The sequence below is a fragment of the Trichomycterus rosablanca genome, chromosome 7, assembly GCF_030014385.1.
Source record: "Trichomycterus rosablanca isolate fTriRos1 chromosome 7, fTriRos1.hap1, whole genome shotgun sequence".
Classification (NCBI taxonomy): Eukaryota; Metazoa; Chordata; class Actinopteri; order Siluriformes; family Trichomycteridae; genus Trichomycterus; species Trichomycterus rosablanca.
Genome location: NC_085994.1, coordinates 6,814,435 through 6,840,448, shown reverse-complemented (window position 1 = coordinate 6,840,448; position 26,014 = coordinate 6,814,435). Strand labels below are relative to the sequence as shown.

The following is a 26,014-nucleotide window of genomic DNA, read 5'->3' as shown; positions in this document are numbered from 1 at the left end:
AGTGGTCATGCAAGGATAATACAGTAAATTGCTCTGTTAAAGGATCTCCTTTCAAGGCGATAATACAACCCCTGGCAAAAATTATGGAATCACCACTCTTGGAAGATGTTCTGTCAATTGTTTAATTTTGTAGAAAAAAAATAAATCACAGACATGCCACAAAACTATCATTTTTCAAAATGTCAACCTTCTGGCATTAAGAAACAATAAAAAAAAGAAACAAATATAATAGCTGTGGTCAGTCACAATTGCTTTTTTTAGATCAAGTAGAGGAAAAAAATATGGAATCACTCAAATCTGAGGAAAAAATTATGGAATCACTCTGTAATTTGCAGTTTAAAAACAAAACATCTGCAGCAGATTAGATTTGCTAATTATTCTTCAGTTTAAAAAGAGTGCTCACACCTCGGAGAGCTGTTGCACAAAGCAGATTGTCATGAATCATGGTTCCAACACAAGATATGTCAGTTGAAACAAATGAGAGGATTATAAAACTCCTTCAAGAAGATAAATCATTGTGGAATGTCGCAAAAGATGTTGGTTGTTCCCAGTAAGCTGTGTTTAAAATCTGGACCAAGTACAAACAAAATGGGAAGGTTGTAAAAGGGAAGCATACTGGTAGACCAAGTAAGACATCAAAGCATCAAGATAGAAAACAAAGCAATATGTCTTGAAAACAGAAAATGCACAACAAAACAAATGAGAAACAAGTGGCCGGAAAGTGGAGTCAATGTCTGTGACTGAACTGTAAGAAATCACCTAAAAGAAATGGGATTTACATACAGAAAAGCCAAACAAAAGCCATCATTAACACCTAAAAAGAAAAGAACAAGGTTAAAGTAGGCTAAAGAAAAGCAATCGTGGACTGTGGGTGACTGGATAAAAGTGATCTTCAGTGATGAATCGCGAATCTGCATTGGGCAAGGTGATGATGCTGGAACTTTTGTTTGGTGTCTGTCCAATGAAATTTATGAAGATAACTGCCTAAAGAAAACATGTTAATTTCCACAGTTGTTGATGATATGGGCCTGCATGTCGGGTAAAGGCACAGGGGAGATGGTCTTCAATAAATGCCAAAGTCCACATTGAAATTTTGGACGCTTTTCTTATTCCATCAGTTGAAAGGATGTTTGGTGATGATGACTTCATTTTTCAAGATGATAATGCATCTTGCCATAGGGCAAAGGACGTGAAAACTTTCCTTCAAGAAAACATATAATGTCAATGGCATGGCCTGCAAATAGTCCGGATCTCAATCCATTTGAAAATCTCTGGTGGAAATTGAAGAAAATGGTCAATGACAAGGTTCCAACCTGCAAAGCTGATCTGGCAACAGCAAGAGACAGTTGAAGGCAGATTGATGAAGAATACTGTTTGTCATTAGTTAACTCCATGCCTCATAGAGTTTAAACCATTATAAAAGCCAGAGGTGGTGCAACAAAGTAATAATGGTGCAGTGTTTTCTAATGATTCCATAATTTTTTCCTCAGATTTCAGTGATTCCATATTTTTTTCCTCTACTTGATCTAAAAAAAAGCAATTGTGACTGACCACAACTATTATATTTGTTTCTTTTTTTATTGTTTCTTAATGCCAGAGGGTTGGCAGTTTGAGAAATGATAGTTTTGTGGCATGTCTGTGATTTCTTTTTTTTCTACAAAATTAAACAATTGAAAGAACATCTTCCAAGAGTGGTGATTCCATAATTTTTGCCAGGGGTTGTAGAAGCCAACTCCCCAGGACCCTGTTGTTGAGAGAAGGTCAAATAAACTTTTAATAAACATAAATATATAAAGTGATAGCCCAGTGATAAGTTAAGTTAAGGTATTGGACTAGTAAACAGAATGTTGCCGGTTCAAGCCCCCCACCACCAAGTTGCCACTGTTGGGTCCTTGAGCAAGGCCCTTAACCCTCAATTGCTCATCGTGTTCCGCTCATTGTGTAAGTCGCTTTGGATAAAAGCGTCTGCTAAATGCTGAAAATGTAAATGTAAAATGTATATAAATAAATACGAATAAGACATCAGCGTTATTGTTGGATATATCATGTGTGAGACTTTAAAAGCAAGTGGCATATTCTGCAAGAGTGGCATTTAGATTTTTTAGATTTTAACTTTTAATTGTAAAATTCCCAGAGCAATAATCCATAACAGACATCACACAGTAATCTCTTACACCTGTGGGAGAATGGGCCAGAGATGTTCACAAAAGTCACAAAATACGAGTCCGAGTCAAGTCACGAGTCTTTAGGCTAGAGTCCGAGTCAAGTCACGAGTCTTTAGGCTAGAGTCCGAGTCAAGTCACCAGTCAGTATAATATTTATTTATTTTTTTATTTTATTTAACCAGGAAAATAATCTCACTGAGATTTACAATCTCATTTGCAGGAGAGTCCTGGCCAAGATAGGCACTTTTTTATATACACAAAAAATATATTGGAAATGTAGCATTGAAATAAACAAATAATAAGTTCAGATAAAAACAATAACAGATTAGCGACTGTATTTATCCCAAACACAGCAAAAAATCCATAATACTGCTTACCTTAGCTTATGTTGTTTCAGATGCTATTAAATTTATAACCGTGTGTTGTCCCATTGGGAATATAATCTGTTAATTAGTAAATGTGCTTATATTTTAAAACCTCCAAACTTTTCCCGGTTGTGAAGTAAAACACAAACTTGTTAGAAAGTCAATCAAGCGTTTCATTGACATAATCTGTGTGACGCTGCAAACTAAATACATGCAAATAACAGCATTTCTTACTAACAATTAAAATCAGAAGGTCTGATTGGTTCAGAAAGCGGTTCTTACAATTATTAGCGCCAATTCTGTAGAAGCGTTCCATTCACATTATCTGTTACTGTGAAGTGCACTACGTAGGGTATTCCACCATTTTAAGTAGGGAGCGACGCTTCATCACTACGCCGGAAGCTGGCTGTAACATTTACCCATTGCATGTGCTGCAGGTTAAGACGGCCGAAGCGTTATTATAGAGCAGAAAATGACATGATCAGAATGATATATATATAATGTATATAATTGTCACACGTAATTAATGTTGCTGACTGTTGTTGTATACAAGTCATTTTTTGCGAGTCATGAGTCAAGTCCAAGGTACCTGTGACTCGAGTCCGTGTGACTCGGACTCGAGTCCCCATCTCTGGATATAGAGATGTAATAGAAGTATAGAAGTAAAGACAAGTCAAGTCAAATTTATTTGTATAGCGCTCTTTACAGTAGACATTGTCTCAAAGCAACTTTACAGAATCCAGGACCAAAACTCTCTTAAAATACAAATAAAGAAACCTTGAGATGAACCACCCTTAGCAAGGGACCACCATCCTCATTGGGTATAAAAGTAATTTCACCTGAAGACAAGGTTGGGAGGTGGGACCATGCATGTTGGTCATTGTGCACCCTATAAACACATTTGTATGTGTATAGACAGTATAGTAATTCTCCTACTTGTCTTGTGCATTTTTAAGACTTAAAATATTGCTTTATTTTTGTGAATAGTTTTCCACAGCAGTGGTCCTCAAACTTCTTTAATCCAAGGACCCTTGGTTTTTTAAAATTTTTATATAATGAAACCATTATATTACACCTCGGACGAGTTGCTAGTCCATCACAGCGCAGACAAACAAACACACACACTCACACACATGCACACACTCACACTTAGAGCACACATTCAAGCACACTATCACGTCTAGGGAGCAATCAGAGAACCCACACAGACATAGGGAGAACATGCAAACTCCACACAGAAAGAACCCTGGGTGTCAGGCCAGGGAATCAAATCCAGGCCTTTCTTGCTGTAAGACACCAGTGCTACTCACTGTGCCACCATGTCGCCCCTTTAAGTAACCAGTCAATATAAATATTATTACAACAGTAATTAAAAAAAAAAAAGTATTTTATTTTAAATAATTAGCAATGTTTTGTCTACATATAAAGCAGTAAGGTGGAACAGAATGGTAACTACATTTCCTGCATCAGACCTATCTGCCATATAGCTCGGCAGGGGCAGCAGATTACAGTATTATGCCCACCTGCCATGCCACTAATGGCATAAATGCTCATTAGATTAACAAAACCGGTTCCTGTAAATCATCTCCTTAAATCGTCTCTTTTGTTTCGCTTTTCTTTTCTTTTGAAAATTTTTTGTTTAAGTTGTCTTCTTTTTCCCTTTTGTCTGTGGCTCTTTATCCACAATATTGTTCTATCTTGGTTAAGAATCCTGCAGTAGGGGTCATATATTACAACCTTGCAGGTGTGTGTATGTGTGTGTGTGTGTGTGTGTGTATGTGTGTTACAGGTTGCAGGAATGCAGGAAAAAACCTTGAACACAGAACACCACACCCTCAACTGTTCACTCATTAACATTGTTTACAGATTTTTTTTTTGTAGGCCTGGCCTGCTAGTTGAAAGTATATTATTTATTTTTATTTTATTAATTTTAAATGCTTCTTAGCATTGGGTGTATCTAACACATTTAAACTTAATAATTAGGACTGGTGTCCACATACTTTTGCCTGTAAAATGTATCTAAAGAAATTGTTAAAACAACCATATCTATTGTGCCACTATGCTGCACTTGCCAGTTTTAGAACTTTAAACACAGGTAACAAGATAACAAAAACAGAATAAAAAAATCTACAGTATTTTAAAACAGTATATAGGGGCGCTCAGGTGGCGCAGTGGTAAACACGCTAGCACACCAGAGCTGACATTTCGAACTCGTCGTTTCGAATTTCAGCTCTGCTATCTGGCTGGGCTGGGCGCCTACACAAGCAATGATTGGCTGTTGTTCATAAAGGGTGGGAGCCGGACTGGGATTCCTCATAACTGATGCAATTACGATCTCTGCTGGCTGATCGATGGTGCCTGCACAGAGTCAAGGAATAATGCATTGATCAGGGTGTGCTTATCCGTACTCTTGCAGGTGAAAAGATGCAGTTGGCTAATGCACACGTGTCTCAGCTCTTCTCAACCAGGGTGAAGATAAACATCAGTAGAGAAAAAGCATAATGCAATTGGGTAATTGGACACGCTAAAGTCGGGAGAAAAAGGGGAAAAAACAGTATTTAGCCTCCACATTGTTTTTCACAAAAATGATTGCCACAATCTGGAAAACACATTACTACTTGACTAAGCCATATTTAAATTAGTGGATCAGTTTGTGTTGAATATATTGGATCAATGGATTTAAACATCTTTCCTACTTTTTAGGAAAGAGGAGCAGGTTTTTTCTTTATCCATGATCTCTCTGTCCTTTACCATTTATTTCCAATCATTTAAAAAAAAAAAAATATATATATATATATATATATATATATATATATCTATATCCCTCAGTCTAGTCGTGTCCAATTACCCTGATTGTGTCCTCTATACTGATTCGACCCTTCACCGCTGACTGAGGACGCCTCTCAACTGACATACGCCCCCTCCGGTACGCACAGTCAGTACAGACTGCATTTTTCACCTGCACGAGTCGAGTTCATACACTTGACAGGCACTGTGTACGGAGGGCCACACCCCATCAGCATTATTCCCCAGCCCTGTGCAGGCGCCATCAGTCAGCCAGCAGGGGTCGCAGTCGCACCAGTTATGAGGACCTATGATCTGACCTTTTTACCCCTAACCCTGAACATCAGCCAATCGTTGTTCATGCTGCCCAGCCCAGTCGAAAAGGCAGAGCTGAGATTCGATACGATGTGTTCGAAACTCCAACTCTGGTGAGCTAGCGTACTTTACCGCTGCGCCACCTGAGTGGCTTTCCAACCACCCTTGACATGATTGTCAGTTCCTGCAGTTCTAAAATAAAGCAATAAGCCACGAGAGGCCGTGAATTACTGTGATTTTGACGCGAAGCGGAGTGCCTAAAACTTCTTTCCCCGTGCTAAAATCATAACAGTAATGCACGGTCTCGAGTGGCTTATTGCTTTTATAAAACGGCGGTCAACAAAAAATATAATAAATACAACAATGTTTAATTCATAAATGTATTTATCGTGTATAAACTTACAATAAAGCATTCTTCCGCGACGCAAAATAGTTCGATTAACAGTGTTGCTAGGCAACATGAGGGCGAAAATAACATTAACTTTTTCGATTCAGTGGCGTATTAATATGGAATGATGTGAGGTGGTCCTAGGTGTGCGTTTATCGGGGATTTTACAACGGCTTCGAACGCGGCTCAGCCAATCAGATTTTAGGACCGGAACTATCCGTTTTATAAATCACAGTAACGCACGGCCTCTCGTGGCTTATTGCTTTAGTTACACATACTAGTAATACTAGTGACAGGAAAGTTCGGTTTAGTGTGATTAAAGTTTTCTACTTCCCGTTTCATTAGATAAAAATAGTTTTAAAAAATCTGCGTATACTATAAAATTAACGCTAAAGGTTACATCTAAGGTTACATTTTTAAACATTTCGTGTCAGGAAAGACTCATCTGGTCGCGAGAGGCTTGTGTTTATATAGTTTAAGCGGAGGGATATTTCGAAACGCACTGCGGTCCACACTCTCACCCACTCCTCCCGTGTACTCCTCCGCTGTCTGCTGTCTCTGAGTGGCTGTGCTTTTAGTTAGTTTCACTCAGGTAACAGAGCACCGAGTACCTTCACGTCACCCTGAATTTTGAATTAACTTTCGCTAAAATAGTAACATGATAAAAGCCATACTGATATTCAACAACCATGGAAAACCCAGGCTTTCGAAATTTTACGAGCATTACGTAAGTATGTGTCTCATTTCGGCTTGCTAGCAAACTCCTGGCTAAGTTGTTGCAGTGGGTCATGTGAACGCTGCACAGCTGTGGAATAAAACTATTGCTTTCTTATAACAATACGCTCTATTTAATGTTTACATTTGTCATACACTGTCATTAAGGGATTTATATATTTAATAGATATAGCTTGTGTTATTGCTTTAGTAATACGTGGAGCTAACTGGCTAACAGACCGAAGGATGCGTTGGCACATTCGGACCATATGCTTTACATAGCCCTCAGAATTAGACTAATAGAATCCTGATTGCTGGCTGTTATATGTGTATTATTTGCATATCACACAAAGACAGGTTATTACTGCATTGTGTGAGCTAGATTGATATAGATGTAGCTGTAAATAAGATCTAAGCAACACTTAGAACTAGTAAACTGGTCACTATAATGTTTTTTGATCAGACACTTGATAATAAGTGCATGCATGGAATGAATGAAATATTCATTTGAGAATCATGTTACTGTTAGGTAGGGTGAAGTGATGGTGGTGAGCTTGAATTTCTGTTCCTGTGCTTTAGATTGGATTACATACTCACTACCATTTATCATGTGACTTGGTCTTGGGATCGACTCGTGTTGCTCCTGAATGAAAGAATGCTCTCAGGGGGATTAGTGGGATTCTCCATCAAGGGCTTGTAAAGGCAAAGGATGGATCAGTGTATTTATTCTAGAGTGCAATTATCTAGTCAATCATGGCAAAACTAATCAACACAAACCCATGTCTGTTTGTTTATTATGATTTTAACATCATGTTTTACACTTTGGTTACATTCATGACAGGAACGGTAGTTACTCATTACACAAGATTCATCAGTTCACAAGGTTATATCGAACACAGTCATGGACAATTTAGTGTCTCCAATTCACCTCACTTGCACGTCTTTGGACTGTGGGAGGAAACCCACACAGACACGAGGAGAACATGCAAACTCCACACAGAAAGGACCCGGACCGCCCCACCTGGGGATCGAACCCAGGACCTTCTTGCTGTGAGGCGACAGTGCTACCCACTTAGCCACCGTGCCACCACACAAGCCCATGTAACAATCATATACATTATTCATTTAGTTCGATATAAATAAATAGTGTATAATGGCTGGTATTGCACATTAAACATGCAGAGCGTGTTTTGCTTGCCAGAGCAATAGTATCTTAAAATGCTGTCCAATTTACAAGGGAGTCCAAGACGTTTGCAGTACGGAGAATAAAAGTGGGAATAGATCCACAGATCCACACTGTCACTCAAATTCGGTTCTATTATGTTATTCAGATACTTTATTGAGATGTTTTCCCCCATTGTCTTCACAATCTAATCGTTGCCAATTATCATGCCGCTTATACCACACCTGCGGTGGCCAAGGAAAGCAGAAACTTTTATGCACTTCCTACTTTTTCACCTGCCAGAGGTAGAGCCTCACAGAGAATCATGCCGTACACGCTGCTCTCAGGATGATTAGTGGGATTCTTCATCAAGGGATTGTAAAGGCAAATGATGGATCAGTGTATTTATTCTAGAACTCAATTATCTAGTCAATCAGGGCAAAACTAATCAACACACACACACACGTGTATAACAATCATATACATTATTCATTTAGTTTGATATAATAAATAGCTTATAATGTCTAGTATTGAATAGTAAACATATAGATTGTGTTTTGCTTGCCAGAGCATTAGTATCTTAAAATGCTGTCCAGTTTACAAGGGAGTCCAAAATGATTGCAATACTAAGAATAAAGGTCCCCATATGGGACCAGAGACCCATATGGTCTCTGGTCGTGTCCAATTACCCTGATTGCATTATGCGTCACCTCTACCGATACAACCCTCCACTCCTGACTAAGGAGCTTCGCAACTGACACACACCCCCTCCGACACGTGTGCAGTACCGACTGCATCTTTTCACCTGCACGAGGCATGTGCGAGTTCATATGCGGATCAGCCTTGTGCACAGAGAGCCACACCCTGATCAGCATTATTCCCCAACTCTGTGCAGGCACCGTCGATTAGCCAGCATCTGGTGTGCCAGCATATTTTACTGCTGCGCCACCTGAGCGGTGGTTAGATCCACTTTGATCACACTGTCACTCAAATTTGGTTCTGTTATGTTTTTCAGATACTTTATTGAGATGTTTTCCCCCCATTTTCTTCCCAATCTAATTGTTGCCAATTCTCATGCTGCTTATACCACGCCTGTGCTGGCCAAGGAAGCAGGAACAAAGACTGTCATGCACTTCCTACTTTTTCACCTGCCAGTGGCAGAGCCTGACAGAGAATCATACCGTACACCACTATGTTTTTCACCACTATGGTGTCAAGTTCAGAATATTAGACTGGTTTACAGCATAAAAACTAGGGATGCACCGATCCGATATTAAGATCGGATATCGGTCCCGATATTACCAAAATGAGATGGATCGGATATCGGATAATGAAACCGATCCATGGGGCCGATATACGTTCACTTTAATTCGTTTGCGACGCGTGCTAAGCCCATACAGGACGTGCTGCTGACGTATGGCGTAGAGCACAAACAAAAACAGCAACATGGAGCGAGCCAAAGAGTCAGCTGCATGGAGGTATTTCACTTGCTTGCTATGCCAACAAGTTCGATGGCAACATGTTTATTACTCAGGTTTAGCTGCTATATTTTATTTTGAATTACTGTTTGCACTAAATATTTACGGATAAGTTTATTTGAAAAAGTTATTTAAGCTACTACTGTTTTTCTCATTGTCAGCAGCTACATTATGGGTGTGTTGAAAACCTAAGGAGCTGCCTCGCGGTCTTACTGTCTACATAAGCGGCTGCCTCAGTAGAGAGGATTCTAATAAGTAATCAACTCATAAATCAGGTTATTCGAACGCGTTACATAGCGATTCCATCGGGTTTAGCATTTAGCATCTTGCCATTAAAACCAATGAACTGAGGTAGCACAGCGCTAACGCTAACGTCAATATAACATTTCCCTTCATGTACCGATAACCGTTACATTTCCTGACATTTCCTCGGTACAAGTTTATACAAGTTAAAAATCTGTAATATTTTATTTACGTTTGATAATAACTCCATTCGTTTCTTCGCCCCGTCAAGCCATGTTTATTTTTCTGTAAGAAAAGCGCACCCGACCCGCAATGAATGCTGGGATTGCTTTGGTCACCAAGGCAGCGTCGGATGCTTACTCGTTGAGTGAAAATAACACTGAAATATTAAGATGCCTGTTTATTATTTTATTGACAAATAAATAGCAGTTCAGTACATTTATATCTGTGTTAATTATATTTTGTTTTGCAAACTTAGTAATGTTTAAGTCGATCCTGATGCCGTTCCCACATGATAAAGTATACGGTTTATTAATTCAACAATGGTATCGGATCGGTATCGGGTATTGGCCGATATGCAAAGTATATGTATCGGATCGGTATCGGACCTGAAAAAGTTGGATCGGTGCATCCCTAATAAAAACTTCATGATTGGGGACAAAAGATGTGTCTTTTTTAATTAATTCTGAGCCAAAAATGTAGGCCAGTGTTTTCTTGGGGACTACTACTTGGTATAGTTTAGAGAAGCTTAGTTGTGTGAGTTTAGAGAAGCTTCGTTGTATTGAAACTAACTTGAAGGACTTAAGTGTGCAAAAATGTGGCATTTAATGCCAAGTTTACACTACACGACTTTCCAAATCGTCAGGTCGCTGTACAGTTCACACTACACGACTGGATCTCTTGTAATCGGGAGTCTTTCAAGTCGGTGTGTATTTCACACTACACGACTGATCGGCGATAGGGGGTTTCACACTACACCATCCATCACCAACTGGAATCGCAGGCGAGCTTCTCTGGTCTCCCAAACTACGTTTTGTCATGTGAGAAGTGACGAGGGGTTTAATGATACCACGTCCAAAAATGCACGTCAACAAGTAGCGAGCGATCAAAGTTTGTGCGCTGATGTGCAGCATAAAATCAAGTAGGAAAAATAAATGAATCTGAGTGGATTTGGCAACATGAACAGCATGGATTGTTCTATAGTGAGTTCGAGGTTAATAAATATTTTTTGCAATGTAACGTTGGTGTTATGTTTTGTACAAAACGATGAGGTCAGAAATACGGTAAAACTTGAGTGTCTGTCCCTGTCCCACCTCCCCTGCGTTTCCCCTCACACCGTATCTTGCTTTCTTATTGGCTGTTCGACACCGCACTCATTACCAGTCGGCCGAATCATATTCAGATATTTAACAAGCTAGATATCTCTCTTCAGTCGCCGAGTGAACGCAGAGTTGCTCCCGAGCTGGCAAATTTACTACCTGAGCAATATGATGAGGATGGGTTGCCTGACCGTGTAGAGGTACACTGGGGGCTTTTGACTAGTAATCAGAAAATTATTTGTTCAATTCCCACTCTTGTCAAGTTGCCACTGTTGGGCCTCTATACAAGGCCCCTTAACCATCAGTGTCTTACATTGTATTCAATCATAACTGTAAGTTGCTTTGGATTTGGATGCAAAGCTGGAATGCAGACCAGAATGATCCGCTGTGCCGACCCCTGAATACGGGAGCAGCCAAATGTGGGAAACGGCTTTTGAATTGATAAAATATGCAAGTTAAAAGAAGAGGTTTGATAGTATTTGTGTTTGAAATATGAAGAAAAATGTATTTACCATGTTTCTGTTTACATCACACAGTCAGTATTCTGCTCGGCAGTGTAGGACTATGTGTCCTCTCAGAATTCTCCTTGAAAATAATACCACCTTGGATTAATTTAATCACATTTTCTTTCCACTGTTAGGTGGATTTTAATTAGACTTGTTGCTGAATTACACTGGAATAATCCCTCTTATAATCACTTCTTTCTAATCTTGGTCTTACTATATTTAAAGTTTGCCAAAATAAACACTGACGGGCAATTTTGTTACCTTACTATTTATTATTTTGAAATGTTCAAATTCTTTGTAACTATAAGCATGAAGTGCTCAGTCGTTAAGTCTGAAGACCTGTTACTGGCACATCCTGTTTTTAATGCAGTTCAAGCTTAACACTCAACAGGCAAACTCATGCACCGGCTGACTGAATTAGAACACAAAGCCTACATCTGCTTCGGTTGTTTGCCCTGGAATCATGTTATGTCTCCTGTGTTGGTTTAGAAGTGAAATGAATGAAACATCCACATGGGCCGGTCAAGCATTTCTACAAATGAATTTGAACACATAAAAATGTTGCTGGGCGCTTGGGTGGTGCAGTGGTTTATTATGCTGGCCCACTACCGCTGAGATACCAGTGCTATCAGCATACCGGGTGTCTTCCCACACATGATTGGCCATGTCTGAGGAGAGTGGGGAGTGCAGGGTGGGCTGTATGTCCTGGTGGAACTTGACCTGTCACCATTCTAAGCAGAACAGAGCGGTTGATGGACTGAAAAAGGAAATGTTGTTAATAATTCATCAGATTCCTTTTTTCTAATCTAGACTGAAGACACTGAACAGCAGATCATCAGAGAAACGTTTCATCTGGTATCTAAGCGGGACGAGAACATCTGCAATTTCCTTGAGGGTGGAATGTAAGGATTTTTATAGTCGTTTATAGTTATCTATTAATTATAGGCTGCGTCCGAAATCGCATACTTAAACAATACGTACTAGATTTGAGGAAGTATACACTGTTTGGCCGGTAAAGCAGTAAGCTCTTTCAGTACGCAAGTGCGCAGTATGCACACAACCTCGTACGTATGAGGTCTCATCGCCACAGCTATAACAATTTTACCATGAGACAAAATTAAGTCTGTCGTTCTCCGCTTTCCATCATCTTTCTTCTTCGCTACGAACGTCTTTGCAGCTCCAGTTGAATTATGGGATAGATTATCGGACTGTAAGTGTGCATCGTTTGCATACTCAAAAATGGCTGCCCAGGCAGTAGGTCATTCGGGTACTCGCATACTGTTTAATGTATACTACGTATTCGGACATACTAACCGCTCTCGATTTCGGATGCAGCCATAGTGTAATAATTATTTAATACTGTGATGTAATAAACACAAAAGGCTAGACGCTGAGAATTTGCTTTTCTTGTGTGCACAGGTTGATTGGTGGTTCAGACAACAAGCTGATCTACAGACACTATGCCACACTGTACTTCGTGTTCTGCGTAGACTCTTCAGAGAGTGAACTTGGCATTCTAGATTTAATTCAGGTAATTTATTTATCTTACAGACATCGGATTCTAATATGCACTTTGACTATGTATGCTGTAGACTTTTAATGCGCCCCCTCCGACACACACACACACCGGTCACCGGTCGCTTCTTTTTACCTGCCAGAGTTGGACTATTCCAGGGGGCCGTATGGCGTACAGGGTGATGGATGCACAGTGACGCGCCGTGATTTTCCCCACTCCTCAATTAGTAATTGAATAGCAATGGTACACAAACCAGCAGAAACAGACCATTTTGTTTTCAAGTTTGTTTCCTGTACATATGAAGCATTAGGGCTGGGCGATATGGATCAAAAGTAATATCTCGATATATTTTAGCTGAATGGCGATATACGATATATATATCTCGATATTTTTTCATCCCATAAGGTAATAACAACAAGAAACTTTTGAGACAAAGCTATATGTTCCAAATTTTTTACAGGCACTTTTAGTAACATTCATGCTGGGGAAGCTTCACACAGGAACTATTTTTCCTTAAAAAAAAGAACTATTCTAAGAAAAAGTTTTCTAACGTCTCGCCTGTCCTGTAATGTGAATTACAAATATATTGTCTGGCCCTTTAAGAATGTTAAGTGCACTATAGGGCGCAGGGCGCGAGTGTGTAGGGAAGATAACAGAAATTTACCGTTTCCGACTGTGCTTGTGTGAGCTTGCGTGTTTTGCACTGAGCTTGTATGACATTAAAAGTAGCGTTCTCGTTAAACCCCACTCACATGTTTGGACTTTATACATTGTTTTACATCACCGTCGCCACAACATTACCATTTGGATTATTATTTTTTTATACCGTATAGAACTCAGTTCTGTAATTCAGGCAGAACTAATCGTTCATGTTACTGTGTACCTATTACGTTATTTAATGCATTTTATTCAGCGTTCTGCACTTCATTATTATTTAACAGCTTTATTTGTTGTTTAATTGCTGTTTGCTCCTCGTTTACTGCAGTGATAGTTCGTGCAATTTAATTAATTTTTGGTTGTTTATTGGCCGACAACAAGAAATACTATAATAGAAGATGAATAAATAAATGACGTGTCGGACGTCGGGATATCATCCAGTATAAACTAACATGATCACGTACAACATCCAGTACAGAAATCACTCCCCATAATGTTTGTTTTTTACAGATAGAGCAAATATATGCACATCACATATACAAACACAAGAGTCAGAACAACAGGAGACGCACCGTTACGTTATTATTACTTTCTCAACACTCGCATACACTGTTTATGAAGTAAATACATGCATGTCAGCGCGTGCATTTCCGTTTTCCAATACTGGTTTTTTAAACGAATAACGACTCGTTTTCTTGTTTTTCAACTTTGGGATTTGAAGTGAAAATCGAATGAGCAAAGGTACACGAAGCTGGGTGAGCTGGAACCTTTTGTCTGGACTTGTTTTCGGCGTTCTCTACAGAATACATTATTCTGCTGCTCATCTGACACTTTGAATCTGAACCATCTCCAAATAATTGAGCCATTATTATTCTTTTTACTAAGCAGCTCCTCCACCGTCTCCATGCTATCATGGAGTTTTACTTACAGAAATGTGTTCTGATGGCAGAAGGAATTGGCGGTGGGGAGGGAGGGGTGAGTAGTGTTCAGTGAGGGTGAGGGAGAGGGGCGGGGCAGGTGAACATGTGCAGACACAAACTGGGAGAAGAGAAAGGCGAACTGTCGGATCTAATTGGAACGCAACATTTATATCGATATACGCGATATTGTCTTATCTTATATCGCGTATGAAAACATATCGATATATTATAAAATCTCGATATATCGCCCAGCCCTATGAAGCATAGACTATTGCAAAATATCTGAAAACGACCGTGCCAGTAAATATCAGTGTTAATCTACTAAGGTTTTCAAATCCTGGTAGCATTCACAAGACAGTTAAAAATCAGTGCACATGTGCCACGATTCGAATCGGTTATTCATTTAAGATGAATCGATATTCACTTTAAACAGCAGAGGGCACTGGTGCAATTCACCTCGCCTTGTTGACGGCACAAAGTTGCCAGGTTTGGGATTTTCCAGCCAAATATATTTATGTGAGGATACTTTCTTTGTTTGTGTTATTAATTTATTTATATAATATTGGATTTGTTTTAAAATTTCATTTAAGTTTTTTTGGCATAGTTTGTACCTACCTCAGAATAAAAGGGCATTCATTATTTAGATAAATAAAAGACAAGCAATAAAAGAGAAATAATACAGTGTATCACAAAAGTGAGTACACCCCTCACATTTCTGCAGATATTTAAGTATATCTTTTCATGGGACAACACTGACAAAATGACACTTTGACACAATGAAAAGTAGTCTGTGTGCAGCTTATATAACAGTGTAAATTTATTCTTCCCTCTAAATAACTCAATATACAGCCATTAATGTCTAAACCACCAGCAACAAAAGTGAGTACACCTTTTAGTGAAAGTTCCTGAAGTGTCAATATTTTGTGTGGCCACCATTATTTCCCAGAACTGCCTTAACTCTCCTGGGCATGGAGTTTACCAGAGCTTCACAGGTTGCCACTGGAATGCTTTTCCACTCCTCCATGACGACATCACGGAGCTGGCGGATATTCGAGACTTTGCGCTCCTCCACCTTCCGCTTGAGGATGCCCCAAAGATGTTCTATTGGGTTTAGGTCTGGAGACATGCTTGGCCAGTCCATCACCTTTAACCTCAGCCTCTTCAATAAAGCAGTGGTCGCCTTAGAGGTGTGTTTGGGGTCATTATCATGCTGGAACACTGCCCTGCGACCCAGTTTCCGGAGGGAGGGGATCATGCTCTGCTTCAGTATTTCACAGTACATATTGGAGTTCATGTGTCCCTCAATGAAATGTAACTCCCCAACACCTGCTGCACTCATGCAGCCCCAGACCATGGCATTCCCACCACCATGCTTGACTGTAGGCATGACACACTTATCTTTGTACTCCTCACCTGATTGCCGCCACACATGCTTGAGACCATCTGAACCAAACAAATTAATCTTGGTCTCATCAGACCATAGGACATGGTTCCATTAATCCATGTCCTTTGTTGACATGTCTTCAGCAAACTGTTTGCGGGCTTTCTTGTGTAGAGACTTCAGAAGAGGCTTCCTTCTGGGGTGACAGCCATGCAGACCAATTTGATGTAGTGTGCGGCGTATGGTCTGAGCGCTGACAGGCTGACCCCCCACCTTTTCAATCTCTGCAGCAATGCTGACAGCACCCCTGCGCCTATCTTTCAAAGACAGCAGTTGGATGTGACGCTGAGCACGTGCACTCAGCTTCTTTGGACGACCAACGCGAGGTCTGTTCTGAGTGGACCCTGCTCTTTTAAAACACTGGATGATCTTGGCCACTGTGCTACAGCTCAGTTTCAGGGTGTTGGCAATCTTCTTGTAGCCTTGGCCATCTTCATGTAGCACAACAATTCGTCTTTTAAGATCCTCAGAGAGTTCTTTGCCATGAGGTGCCATGTTGGAACTTTCAGTGACCAGTATGAGAGAGTGTGAGAGCTGTACGACTAAATTGAACACACCTGCTCCCTATGCACACCTGAGACCTAGTAACACTAACGAGTCACATGACATTCTGGAGGGAAAATGACAAGCAGTGCTCAATTTGGACATTTAGGGGTGTAGTCTCTTAGGGGTGTACTCACTTTTGTTGCCGGTGGTTTAGACATTAATGGCTGTATATTGAGTTATTTTAAGGGAAGAATAAATTTACACTGTTATATAAGCTGCACACAGACTACTTTTCATTGTGTCAAAGTGTCATTTTGTCAGTGTTGTCCCATGAAAATATATACTTAAATATCTGCAGGAAACTTTGTCATAATTTGTCATCAATTTTATTTTGTTTAAAAAAATTGGGAAAAAATCGTATCGTGAACCCAGTATCGTGAATCGTATCACATAGTGGGTAGAGTGTATTGTTACATCCCTATACCTAAGACTGGCATACAGGGAGGTCATTTGTCGCAGCAATGATGAAGCCCAGTCATTTTAGACAAAACCAACTCTGTCTGCTTGATGCCTGGCCAGGTTGAAGGCACAGCTGAGATTAGAACTCGGGATCAAGATTTTAGTGATGGTGTTTTTTTAAGTCCTCTGTTTTGGGCTTGAATGCTACCAGGGTTTAAAAACCTTAGTAGATTAACACTTATATTTACTGGCACAGTTTTATTTAGATATTTTGCAATAGTCTATGCTTCATGTCTACATGGAAACAAACTTGGAAACAAAATAGCTTGTTTCTGCTCCGGCTTGCTTACTGCTCCTATTAAAGTAATGAATTCGACATAGTAGAAAGGAATAATAAAATAAGCAAAAATTTTAAATGTAATGTTTGCACTTGAAATTTTTTTATTTTACTATTTCCCCCTGATTCGTGAAGCATCTGTGCATTAAAATGTGTGGCAGAGGGTAACACAGCAGTCTAACATTCTAGCACACCACCAGTGGTTAAACTCATGAGTTTGAATCTCAGCTGAGCCACCAACCTGGGTGGGGAAGGTCGGACAGGGTCTTCTCCCCCTGTCGCTGCAATATGCAACCTCTGTGACTACTCCGTGGTATAAAGTGGTAATGACAATGAAATGAAAAAAAACTAAACAAGATGCTTAGGAGCCGACCAATTATAACCTATGTGTTGGAAACTGAATTAATTGAGGTCACCTGTTATTTCTTTCATTGTTGGGGCAGTGTTTGCAGAGTTTGCAGTTGTTATTTATTAATTGCAGATTTTTTTGTGTCCTTGTAGGTGTTGGTGGAAACACTGGACAAATGTTTTGAGAATGTCTGTGAGCTTGACCTCATTTTCCATGTTGACAAGGTAACATATGATCGAAACAATTATGATTTGGATAAACGCATTTTCTACATGCCATGAATGTGAAATCCTTCTTTTGGTGTTATTTTTCAGGTCCACCATATCCTGTCTGAAATGGTGATGGGTGGCATGGTCCTAGAGACCAACATGAATGAGATCATTACACAAGTAGACGCCCAAAACAAAATAGAGAAGTCTGAGGTAAGAGTTTTGTAGCTGTGCTGTTGTGCTGTAGAAATGTAAAGGCATGTCTGTGTGTATACTGCATGCATCAGAATGCCTCTTTGTGATGCCTGTCTGTGGCTCTGTTGCCTTCTGCTGTGTTGAACACGCTATGGTGCACACTGAAAGCTCGTCTGAACATGCAGACCGCTGCTGTAAATCAAATCTGTTCATAGTATTTATGGTTGGTGTAACATTTCGGTTTTTACACAAACACTTTTAATATAACTGCTGCTTATTTCATCTCTAAATGTATCAGGTACATTCAGCTAAACTGCAAAGAATTGACTTTATTCCTTAATAAAAAGGACTAAATTTGAGAATAAAATTGAAATGGTATTTTTAGTTGCTAGTATGATTCAGCTTCATTTATAGTGACTATGCGAGGTTATTGTATGTTCATTAATGTATTGCAGCATAATTATAAGTCAAGTCAAGTCAAATTTATTTATATAGCGCTTTTTACAATAGACATTGTCTCAAAGCAACTTTACAAAATCCAGGACCAACAGATACAAAAACCCCTGTTGAGCAAGCCGAGGGCGACAGTGGCAAGGAAAAACTCCCTTAAAATTACAGGAAGAAACCTTGAATAAATACAGGGTGATTCAGAGGTGCAGCGGCAATTTACACTAGCCTGCTACCGCTGGAATCCAGGGTTTTAATTTTTAGTGGTGCTGTTGGCCGGTCAGGGATCTACATACAGACATGATTGGCTATGTCCGGGGGTTGGGGGGGCGTTATTGTCTGCGGTGTGTTTCTGCATTGCGTCCAATGATTTAGGGTAAACTGGACACACCGTGATCTGGATCAGGATAAATCGGTGGTAAAACATAAATATATGTATATCGTTATATTAAAAATATAGTTAGCTAAATGATCATTCTAAGCAAATACCTTTTTAAATTATTTATTTATTTGTAAATATTTTTGACAGCTCTTTGTCTCTCACCAGTTGGCTTTAAACAGACAAGTGCTGTCTATTGTGTTCTTGGTTTTACTTAGTCAAGTATTAACACTAGCCTAATGACTAACACTAATTCAACTGCTTGTGTTATTTTAATTAGTGCTTTGGTCAATGTGAAAAACTACATAAATGTTATCTGAATCATTCCTAGCATCTTTATCCTAAACATCAAATCTGTTTGCCTGTTTTCTCTTTTGACAACTTGCCCTAGACCGCTAAAAATAAAAGTTAATGTAAAATGATGTACAATACATGTTAAGATGCTTAGTAAAAATGTTTGTGTGTGCACTTGATGTCTAAAGTAGTGCACACTTTAAATTGCTAAGATTTTGTCTAATTTATTATGAAATTTAAAAGAGTACACGTGTAAGGCATGTGCCGACATACAATGTTAAAAACATTAAGCCGTATTTCAACCAGTTCCTGGCTTTTAAATAACTGTGTTGTTTAATGAACAATGGAAATGTATTTAAAACATCTATTTTTTCTACTTTAGTTTATCAGTTCTATTAAAATAATGCAAAATATTTTCTAATTCTTTTCTGGCTACTGAAGCGTGAGGTGTAGTTCCACACCTGCAAGAATTGAAAATGAAATATGGTGTCCACATGGCTCATCTTGGGCGGTTCTGTCCTGACTGCCCAAAAGTGCTATGATGCCAACCAAGTCCCCAGAAAAAAAATAAAAGTATGCTGGCATCTTACGCCAACAGAAAACCAGACTAGACCAAATACAGACATCATAGTTCCAAAGAAGCTGCCAAGTCTGTGAGGAAGAAATCGTGATAAATAGAAACCTGGACGAATTAACGCTCAATGAGGCACAGGACACTGTTAGTTAGAAGGACCAGTCATGCCAATCATTAGCTCCTCAATGCTCCCTCTTCCAGACAGATTTAATTTGTAACTGAGCCATGTTGCCATATACAAGGGCAGGTGGGCATGTTACATTATCCAGTAAATCTTTTATATTAGTAAATGTTTAAAGTATTTCATAGCCATTAGGGGTTTAATGACACAAATTTCTGATGAATATGCTCATACATGCTAACCATAAGCTTCTTGGAGACTCCATTCCAAAACCCCAAATCAGTCTACACGAGCAGCGTTCTTTGCAGTGGGACACAGATAATAACTGTATCATGTTTTTATGTATATCGCACTATACAGAATGTCGGCACATGCCTAGTAAAGAGTAAACTAATAGCTGATTAACTTTTCTAGCCTGCGGTCTAAGATGGGTTGTTTCATTCTTTCAGTATTACAGACTGTGATTACTGATCTGCTTTAACTACCATTCCTCATTCCTTTTTCCTGACTTTCTAGTTCTTTCCATTTTCTTCTTCCAGACCTTTATCTTTCAGTCCCCCAGGCAGGACAGGTAGACCCAGGTACTGCTCTGTATTCCCAATCAAGTCATTTTACCCTAGTTACCCTGAGGACCAACTTTAAACTGGCACCATGCCTTTTTGAACATCGGCATTAAGGAAAATAACTGAGTTATTAGGATCATTGTTAAAGGTGTGGAAGATCTGTGGGGGATTTTAGATTTAAAGTGGGTGGGATCAAAGACTTAAAGACTTAAAGGAATGAAATTAACTCAGGTTGAATTGTATAGGCTAGTATATGCCTTCTGATGGTAGATGTTAAAGTACCCCAGATCATACACTACTGTACTAAATAGTATATCTAATTACCAAACTGCAAATGGTTATGTATACTCTACGTAGGAGGTAGAATACGGTTTGGGGCGCAGTCAGGGTATCAAGTGCTCTATTTTGGTGCTATTTGAAGCCAAATTTTTGAACAACATTCCCTAGATGATGAATGTTATTAAGAGAATGGCTGCTGGCCTAACGAAGAGTACAGAGAGAAGAGAATGAAGCGATATTAGTTACATTAGTGTAAATAGTGCTGTTGTGTAGTTCGGTTCGGTTATTTAGTGGCATTCCATCATATCTCCATGCTACAATCTTTGACAGAACTGTTTAAAACTACTTTCTCTTTATTCACTGTTTGTTCTCAGGATAACATGGTAAAATGCAGTGGGTCTGTCTTCTGTGTAAACCTTTCTAGCTATTACTAATACTAGCACAGCAAACTACAGTGTTTTAAACATACATCAAATTATTATTATTTTTTTTATAGTTGGTAAGTATTGTTTTTGTTTGGTTACTTGTTATCTTTCCCAGATTGATAAATAAGAATATATGAAAGGTTATACATTTGTAGTAAGAGCTACTAATAACCTCTGGAACCAAACACTGTTCAGCTTTAAATTCCTTAATGTTGCTCTCAGGGATGAGAATGAATTGTACAGACTTGTACAGTCCTCACAGTATCACCTCCAATCGCCTTGAGTAATGGAGGTATTAGGCAACTAGTTTGTCAAATTTAAAAAACAATGTGCTGACTTATTAACACTTAAATTTCTATAAATAGTGTCATTTGTCAATGACAGGATTAATCGTGCAAGCTTGTCCCAATAAATGCAAAATTGGAATGAAGGTTGTCACAGTTTTTGGAGATGATCATTACAGACTCTTTCACTCTTACTAAATGTGTTGCCTACATAAATAGTTGATACCTTTACTGAGATAAATTGTGTAATTAGCACATTGTGTAACAGAACAAAAAAGTGTAACTAAAGGCAATGGAAACCAAAATAATCAAACCACTGAGGTCAGGATTCAAAATCTAAGTAAAATGTTGAAATCACAGGGTGATCCAGTTTGTGTTCTCTGGCAAATGAGGGCGGCACGGTGGCTAAGTGGGTAGCACTGTCACCTCACAGCAAGAAGGTCCTGGGTTCGATCCCCAGTTGGGGCGGTCCGGGTCCTTTCTGTGTGGAGTTTGCATGTTCTTCCCGTTTACTCCGGGTGCTCCGATTTCCTCCCACAGTCCAAAGACATGCAAGTGAGGTGAATTGGAGACACAAAATTGTCCAAGACCGTGTTCAATATAACCTTGTGAACTGATGAATCTTGTGTAATGAGTAACTACCGTTCCCGTCATGAATGTAACCAAAGTGTAAAACATGATGTTGAAATCCTAATAAACAAACAAACAAACTCTGGCGAATGTCAGTCAAGCTGCACTGTGCTGGGCTGTAAGCACAGGTCCCAATAGAGAGTGGCACAGCGGTAAATTATGCTAGTCCAGTACCCCTGTATTCAGGGTTTGAACCTCAGCAGTGTTATCGGCCGGTCAGGCGTCTACATACAGACAATATTAGCTACGATGGATTGGTATTGTGTCCATGGTGTGTTACATTGTGGTCTGTGATTCAGGTGAACGGTAAAGCTGTGATAAAGCAGTGGTAAAAATGTCAATAATGTGTTATATCTATTAATTATTTTAACTATCAAGTATTTAATTTAGTGGTCTTGTATATAGTCACTATAAACTAGTTAATTAATATTTAGTGGTGTTGTGTTTAGTTACTATTAACTATTAAATTAATATTTAGTGGTGTTGCATTTAGTCACTATTAACTAGTTATTATTTAGTGGTGTTATATTTAGTCACTGTTAAGGGTGGCACTGTGGCTAAGTGGGTAGCACGGTCACCTCACAGCAAGAAGGTCCTGGGTTCGATCCCCAGGTGGGGCGGTCCGGGTCCTTTTTGTGCGAAGTTTGCATGTTCTCCCCGTGTCTGCGTGGGTTTCCTCCGGGTGCTCCGGTTTCCTCCCACAGTCCACAAACATGCAGTCAGGCTAAGTGGAGACACTGAATTGTCCTATAGGTACCTAGTTGCTAGGATGCATAAACCAGTGCATTGTAGTGCCGGTCCCAAGCCCAGATAAATAGGGAGGGTCGTGTCAGGAAAGGCATCCGGCATAAAAACTGCCAAATCAATAACGCAGATCACGATCCGCCGGCGACCCCTAACGGGAGCAGCCGAGGAAATATTAGTATTTAGTTATTTAAACATGGCAAGGGTATTGCCATAGAACATGTCATTAATTTTATAACACTTTAGAAAATTCTTTTATATTCATTATTTATGTCATCTCTGCACGTTTTACGTCTAAAATAAAGACAATGCAAAATGTCTTTGATAAATTATCATCATCGGGATTATTTCTTTAGGTCAACAGGAAAGAAATAATAGCTCATCTCTATGAGCTTGACAGTCAACAGTTTAAAATTAATTATTGTGCAAGCCAAGAGATTGACCAGTATTTCCTCCAGCGAAAGCCTTACTGGGAAATGATTTGTGCAGAATCTCTATTTCAGTCTTTTAAAATCAGGTATTGGCAGGGTTATCATTAACAGCACAGACAAATGATTAAAGGCATTAAGAATAAATAAACTGAGCTGGGAGGAGAACTATACACATTAAGAAACACAGTTAACTTTGGGTAATGCCTTGGATATCAATGTGCATAGCAATTGAATCTATTTTAGGGTTATTGGAACACTGTGAAGGATTTTCTTTTAAACCAATAAATATAGCCGCTCAGGTGGCGCAGCGGTAAAAACACACGCTGGAACCAGAGCTGGATTTCGAATGCATCGTATCGAATCTCAGCTCTGCCTTGATGGGCGGGACTAAGCCGGATGTGGGTCTCTCTCTGTCAGACTGGTGCAATTACGACCTCTGCTGGCTGATTAGAGGCGCCTACACAGAGATGAGGAAAGAGTGCTCTTAGGGTGTGTCTCTCCGTACACAATGATAGGTGGCACAACACTCGTCAATGTGTGGGTGATGAGATACGGCTTGCTGCATACGGCTTGCTGCCCCCTATGCCGATCCCTGCTCTGACCAAGGAGATCAAAGCTAACCCACGCCCCCTCCGTGTCCTCGGTCAGAGCAGGGATCGGCATAGGCGGAGAGGAAGCATGATGCAATCGGGCAATTGGACTCGCTAAAAGGGGGAGAAAAAGGGAGGAAATTCATAAAAAAAAAAAGTTAGAAAGTTAGTACTACATAATGTATCATCCTGAAAAAGAGGTTCTTATGATTATAATCAGCACACTTGTTAGATGATAATGCAAATATTACACTTTATCTTCTTTTCCCTGATAGATCAGAAAACCAGATGTTTTTTTTTCTCTGTTTCAATATTCATTGCTCTAACTTGTTCACTTCCATCTTTCATACCAGTTCTTTAAGGTTTTGGGTTTTCACTCTTGGCCAGTCTTTAATTTGATGATTTCTTAATTATAATGAAGTATTGATCTCATGTTTGGTTCCCTTAGATACGTTACTTTGTCTGACTTTTAGTTTTATTTGATGTGACTCGAGCTGCATGCGCATATTAAGCTACACAGATGAGCCCAAACATTAAAATCACACCTACTCTGTGAGTCAGAGCTGTATTAAAGTTATATTAAGCGGTAAGCTGTTATGTTTTGGCTCATCGGTGTATGAAAACGAGAACGCCGACCTGCAGTCGTCTGTACCGTGCTTTGCTTTTTTTTGGGTGACGTCGAGTGTTTCTGTGAAACGTGTTCGTGTTGCTCGTTCTTATGCGAATAACAGCTTCAGACCACGATGACGTGTTTCTCTTGTGTGCACAGGCTGGCATCGCAGGGGCTCCTGCACGTGCTGTATCAGCTGTAAAGAACATGAACCTGCCTGAAATGCCCAAGAACATCAACATCGGAGACATCAGCATAAAAGTGCCAAACTTGCCATCTTTTAAATAGCAGAAATCGATAGGATGGACAGATGTATAGAAGTATGAAATACGTTTACCAATCACAAAGTGAATATTTTGTTTCAGAGGCTATGAAGGTACTGTGTGATTTGCTGTCGTGTTGTTCCTGGTGTTTGAATGCAACGTGTGTCTTTTTTATTCTATGGACATGAAGTATTTATTTATTACATTCCATTGGCCTCTCTAAAGGTGTACCCCTACTGTCTGGGTACTACAGTATTTGAGGATCCTATCTTTATAATGCTTTGTAAATCAGATGGAAAATATACTGTTATGGGATTATCCAAATAATGCTGTATTATGCTTAAATTATATTCCTGGTATTATTCTCTATGTAATCAGAGTATTTTGTATATAATTTATCTTTTCTTACTCAAGCAGTTTTATTTTAATCAGTGCATGTGAGTGTCTTTTCAAAAAATAAATATATTGCACCAGTTTTTTTCACGTTTGTGTTTCTGAGGTAGAAATGCCTTTTTTTTTTTTTTTTTTTTTTTTTTTTTATACATTGTGGTGGTGTGTTAGTGTGTGTTGTACTGGTATGAGTTCATAAGACATGTCCACTCACTGTCCACTCTATTAGACACTCCTACCTAGTTGGTCCACCTTGTAGATGTAAAGTCAGAGACGATCGCTCATCTATTGCTGCTGTTTGAGTCGGTCATCTTCTAGACCTTCATCAGTGGTCACAGGACGCTGCCCTACGGGGCGCTGTTGGCTGGATATTTTTGGTTGGTGGACTTTTCTCAGTCCAGCAGTAACAGTGAGGTGTTTAAAAACTCCATCAGTGCTGCTGTGTCTGATCCACTCATACCAGCACAACACTAACACACCACCACCATGTCAGTGTCACTGCAGTGCTGAGAATGATCCACCACCTAAATAATACCTGCTCTGTGGTGGTCCTGACCATTAAAGAACAGCATGAAAGGGGGCTAACAAAGCATACAGAGAAACAGATGGACTACAGTCAGTAATTGTAGAACTATTCCACTAGATTTTGAAGTGACATCTGTGTCAATTCAGTCAAAAAGCAGGTCAGGCATTAATGTTGGATGAGAAATCCTGGCGTCCAGTTGAGACTCCCTACTAATTCCAAACATGTTCAGTAGAGTTGGGGGTGGCACAGTGGCTAAGTGGGTAGCACTGTTGCCTCACAGCAAGTAGGTCCTGGGTTGTGGTATGGTCCGGGTCCTTTCTGTGTGGAGTTTGCATGTTCTCCCCTTGTCTACGTGGGTTTCCTCCGGTTTCCTCCCACAGTCCAAAAACATGCAAGTGAGGTGAATTGGAGAAACAAAATTGTCCATGACTGAATATTGTCCATGAATCTTGTGTA

The 26,014-nt window shown here is 39.6% G+C and overlaps 1 protein-coding gene across 1 annotated transcript; it reads left to right on the top strand.

Annotated features, from left to right (window-relative positions):
- The first annotated feature begins 6,388 nt into the window (after positions 1–6,388).
- Positions 6,389–25,120, top strand: LOC134317605 (AP-3 complex subunit sigma-1). Its single transcript, XM_062998319.1, has 6 exons — positions 6,389–6,744; positions 12,250–12,341; positions 12,859–12,970; positions 17,757–17,828; positions 17,919–18,026; positions 24,539–25,120. Exons 1-6 carry the CDS (start codon positions 6,676–6,678, stop codon positions 24,665–24,667), a joined length of 582 nt encoding a protein of 193 aa, XP_062854389.1. The 5' UTR covers positions 6,389–6,675; the 3' UTR covers positions 24,668–25,120.
- Positions 25,121–26,014: the final 894 nt, after the last annotated feature.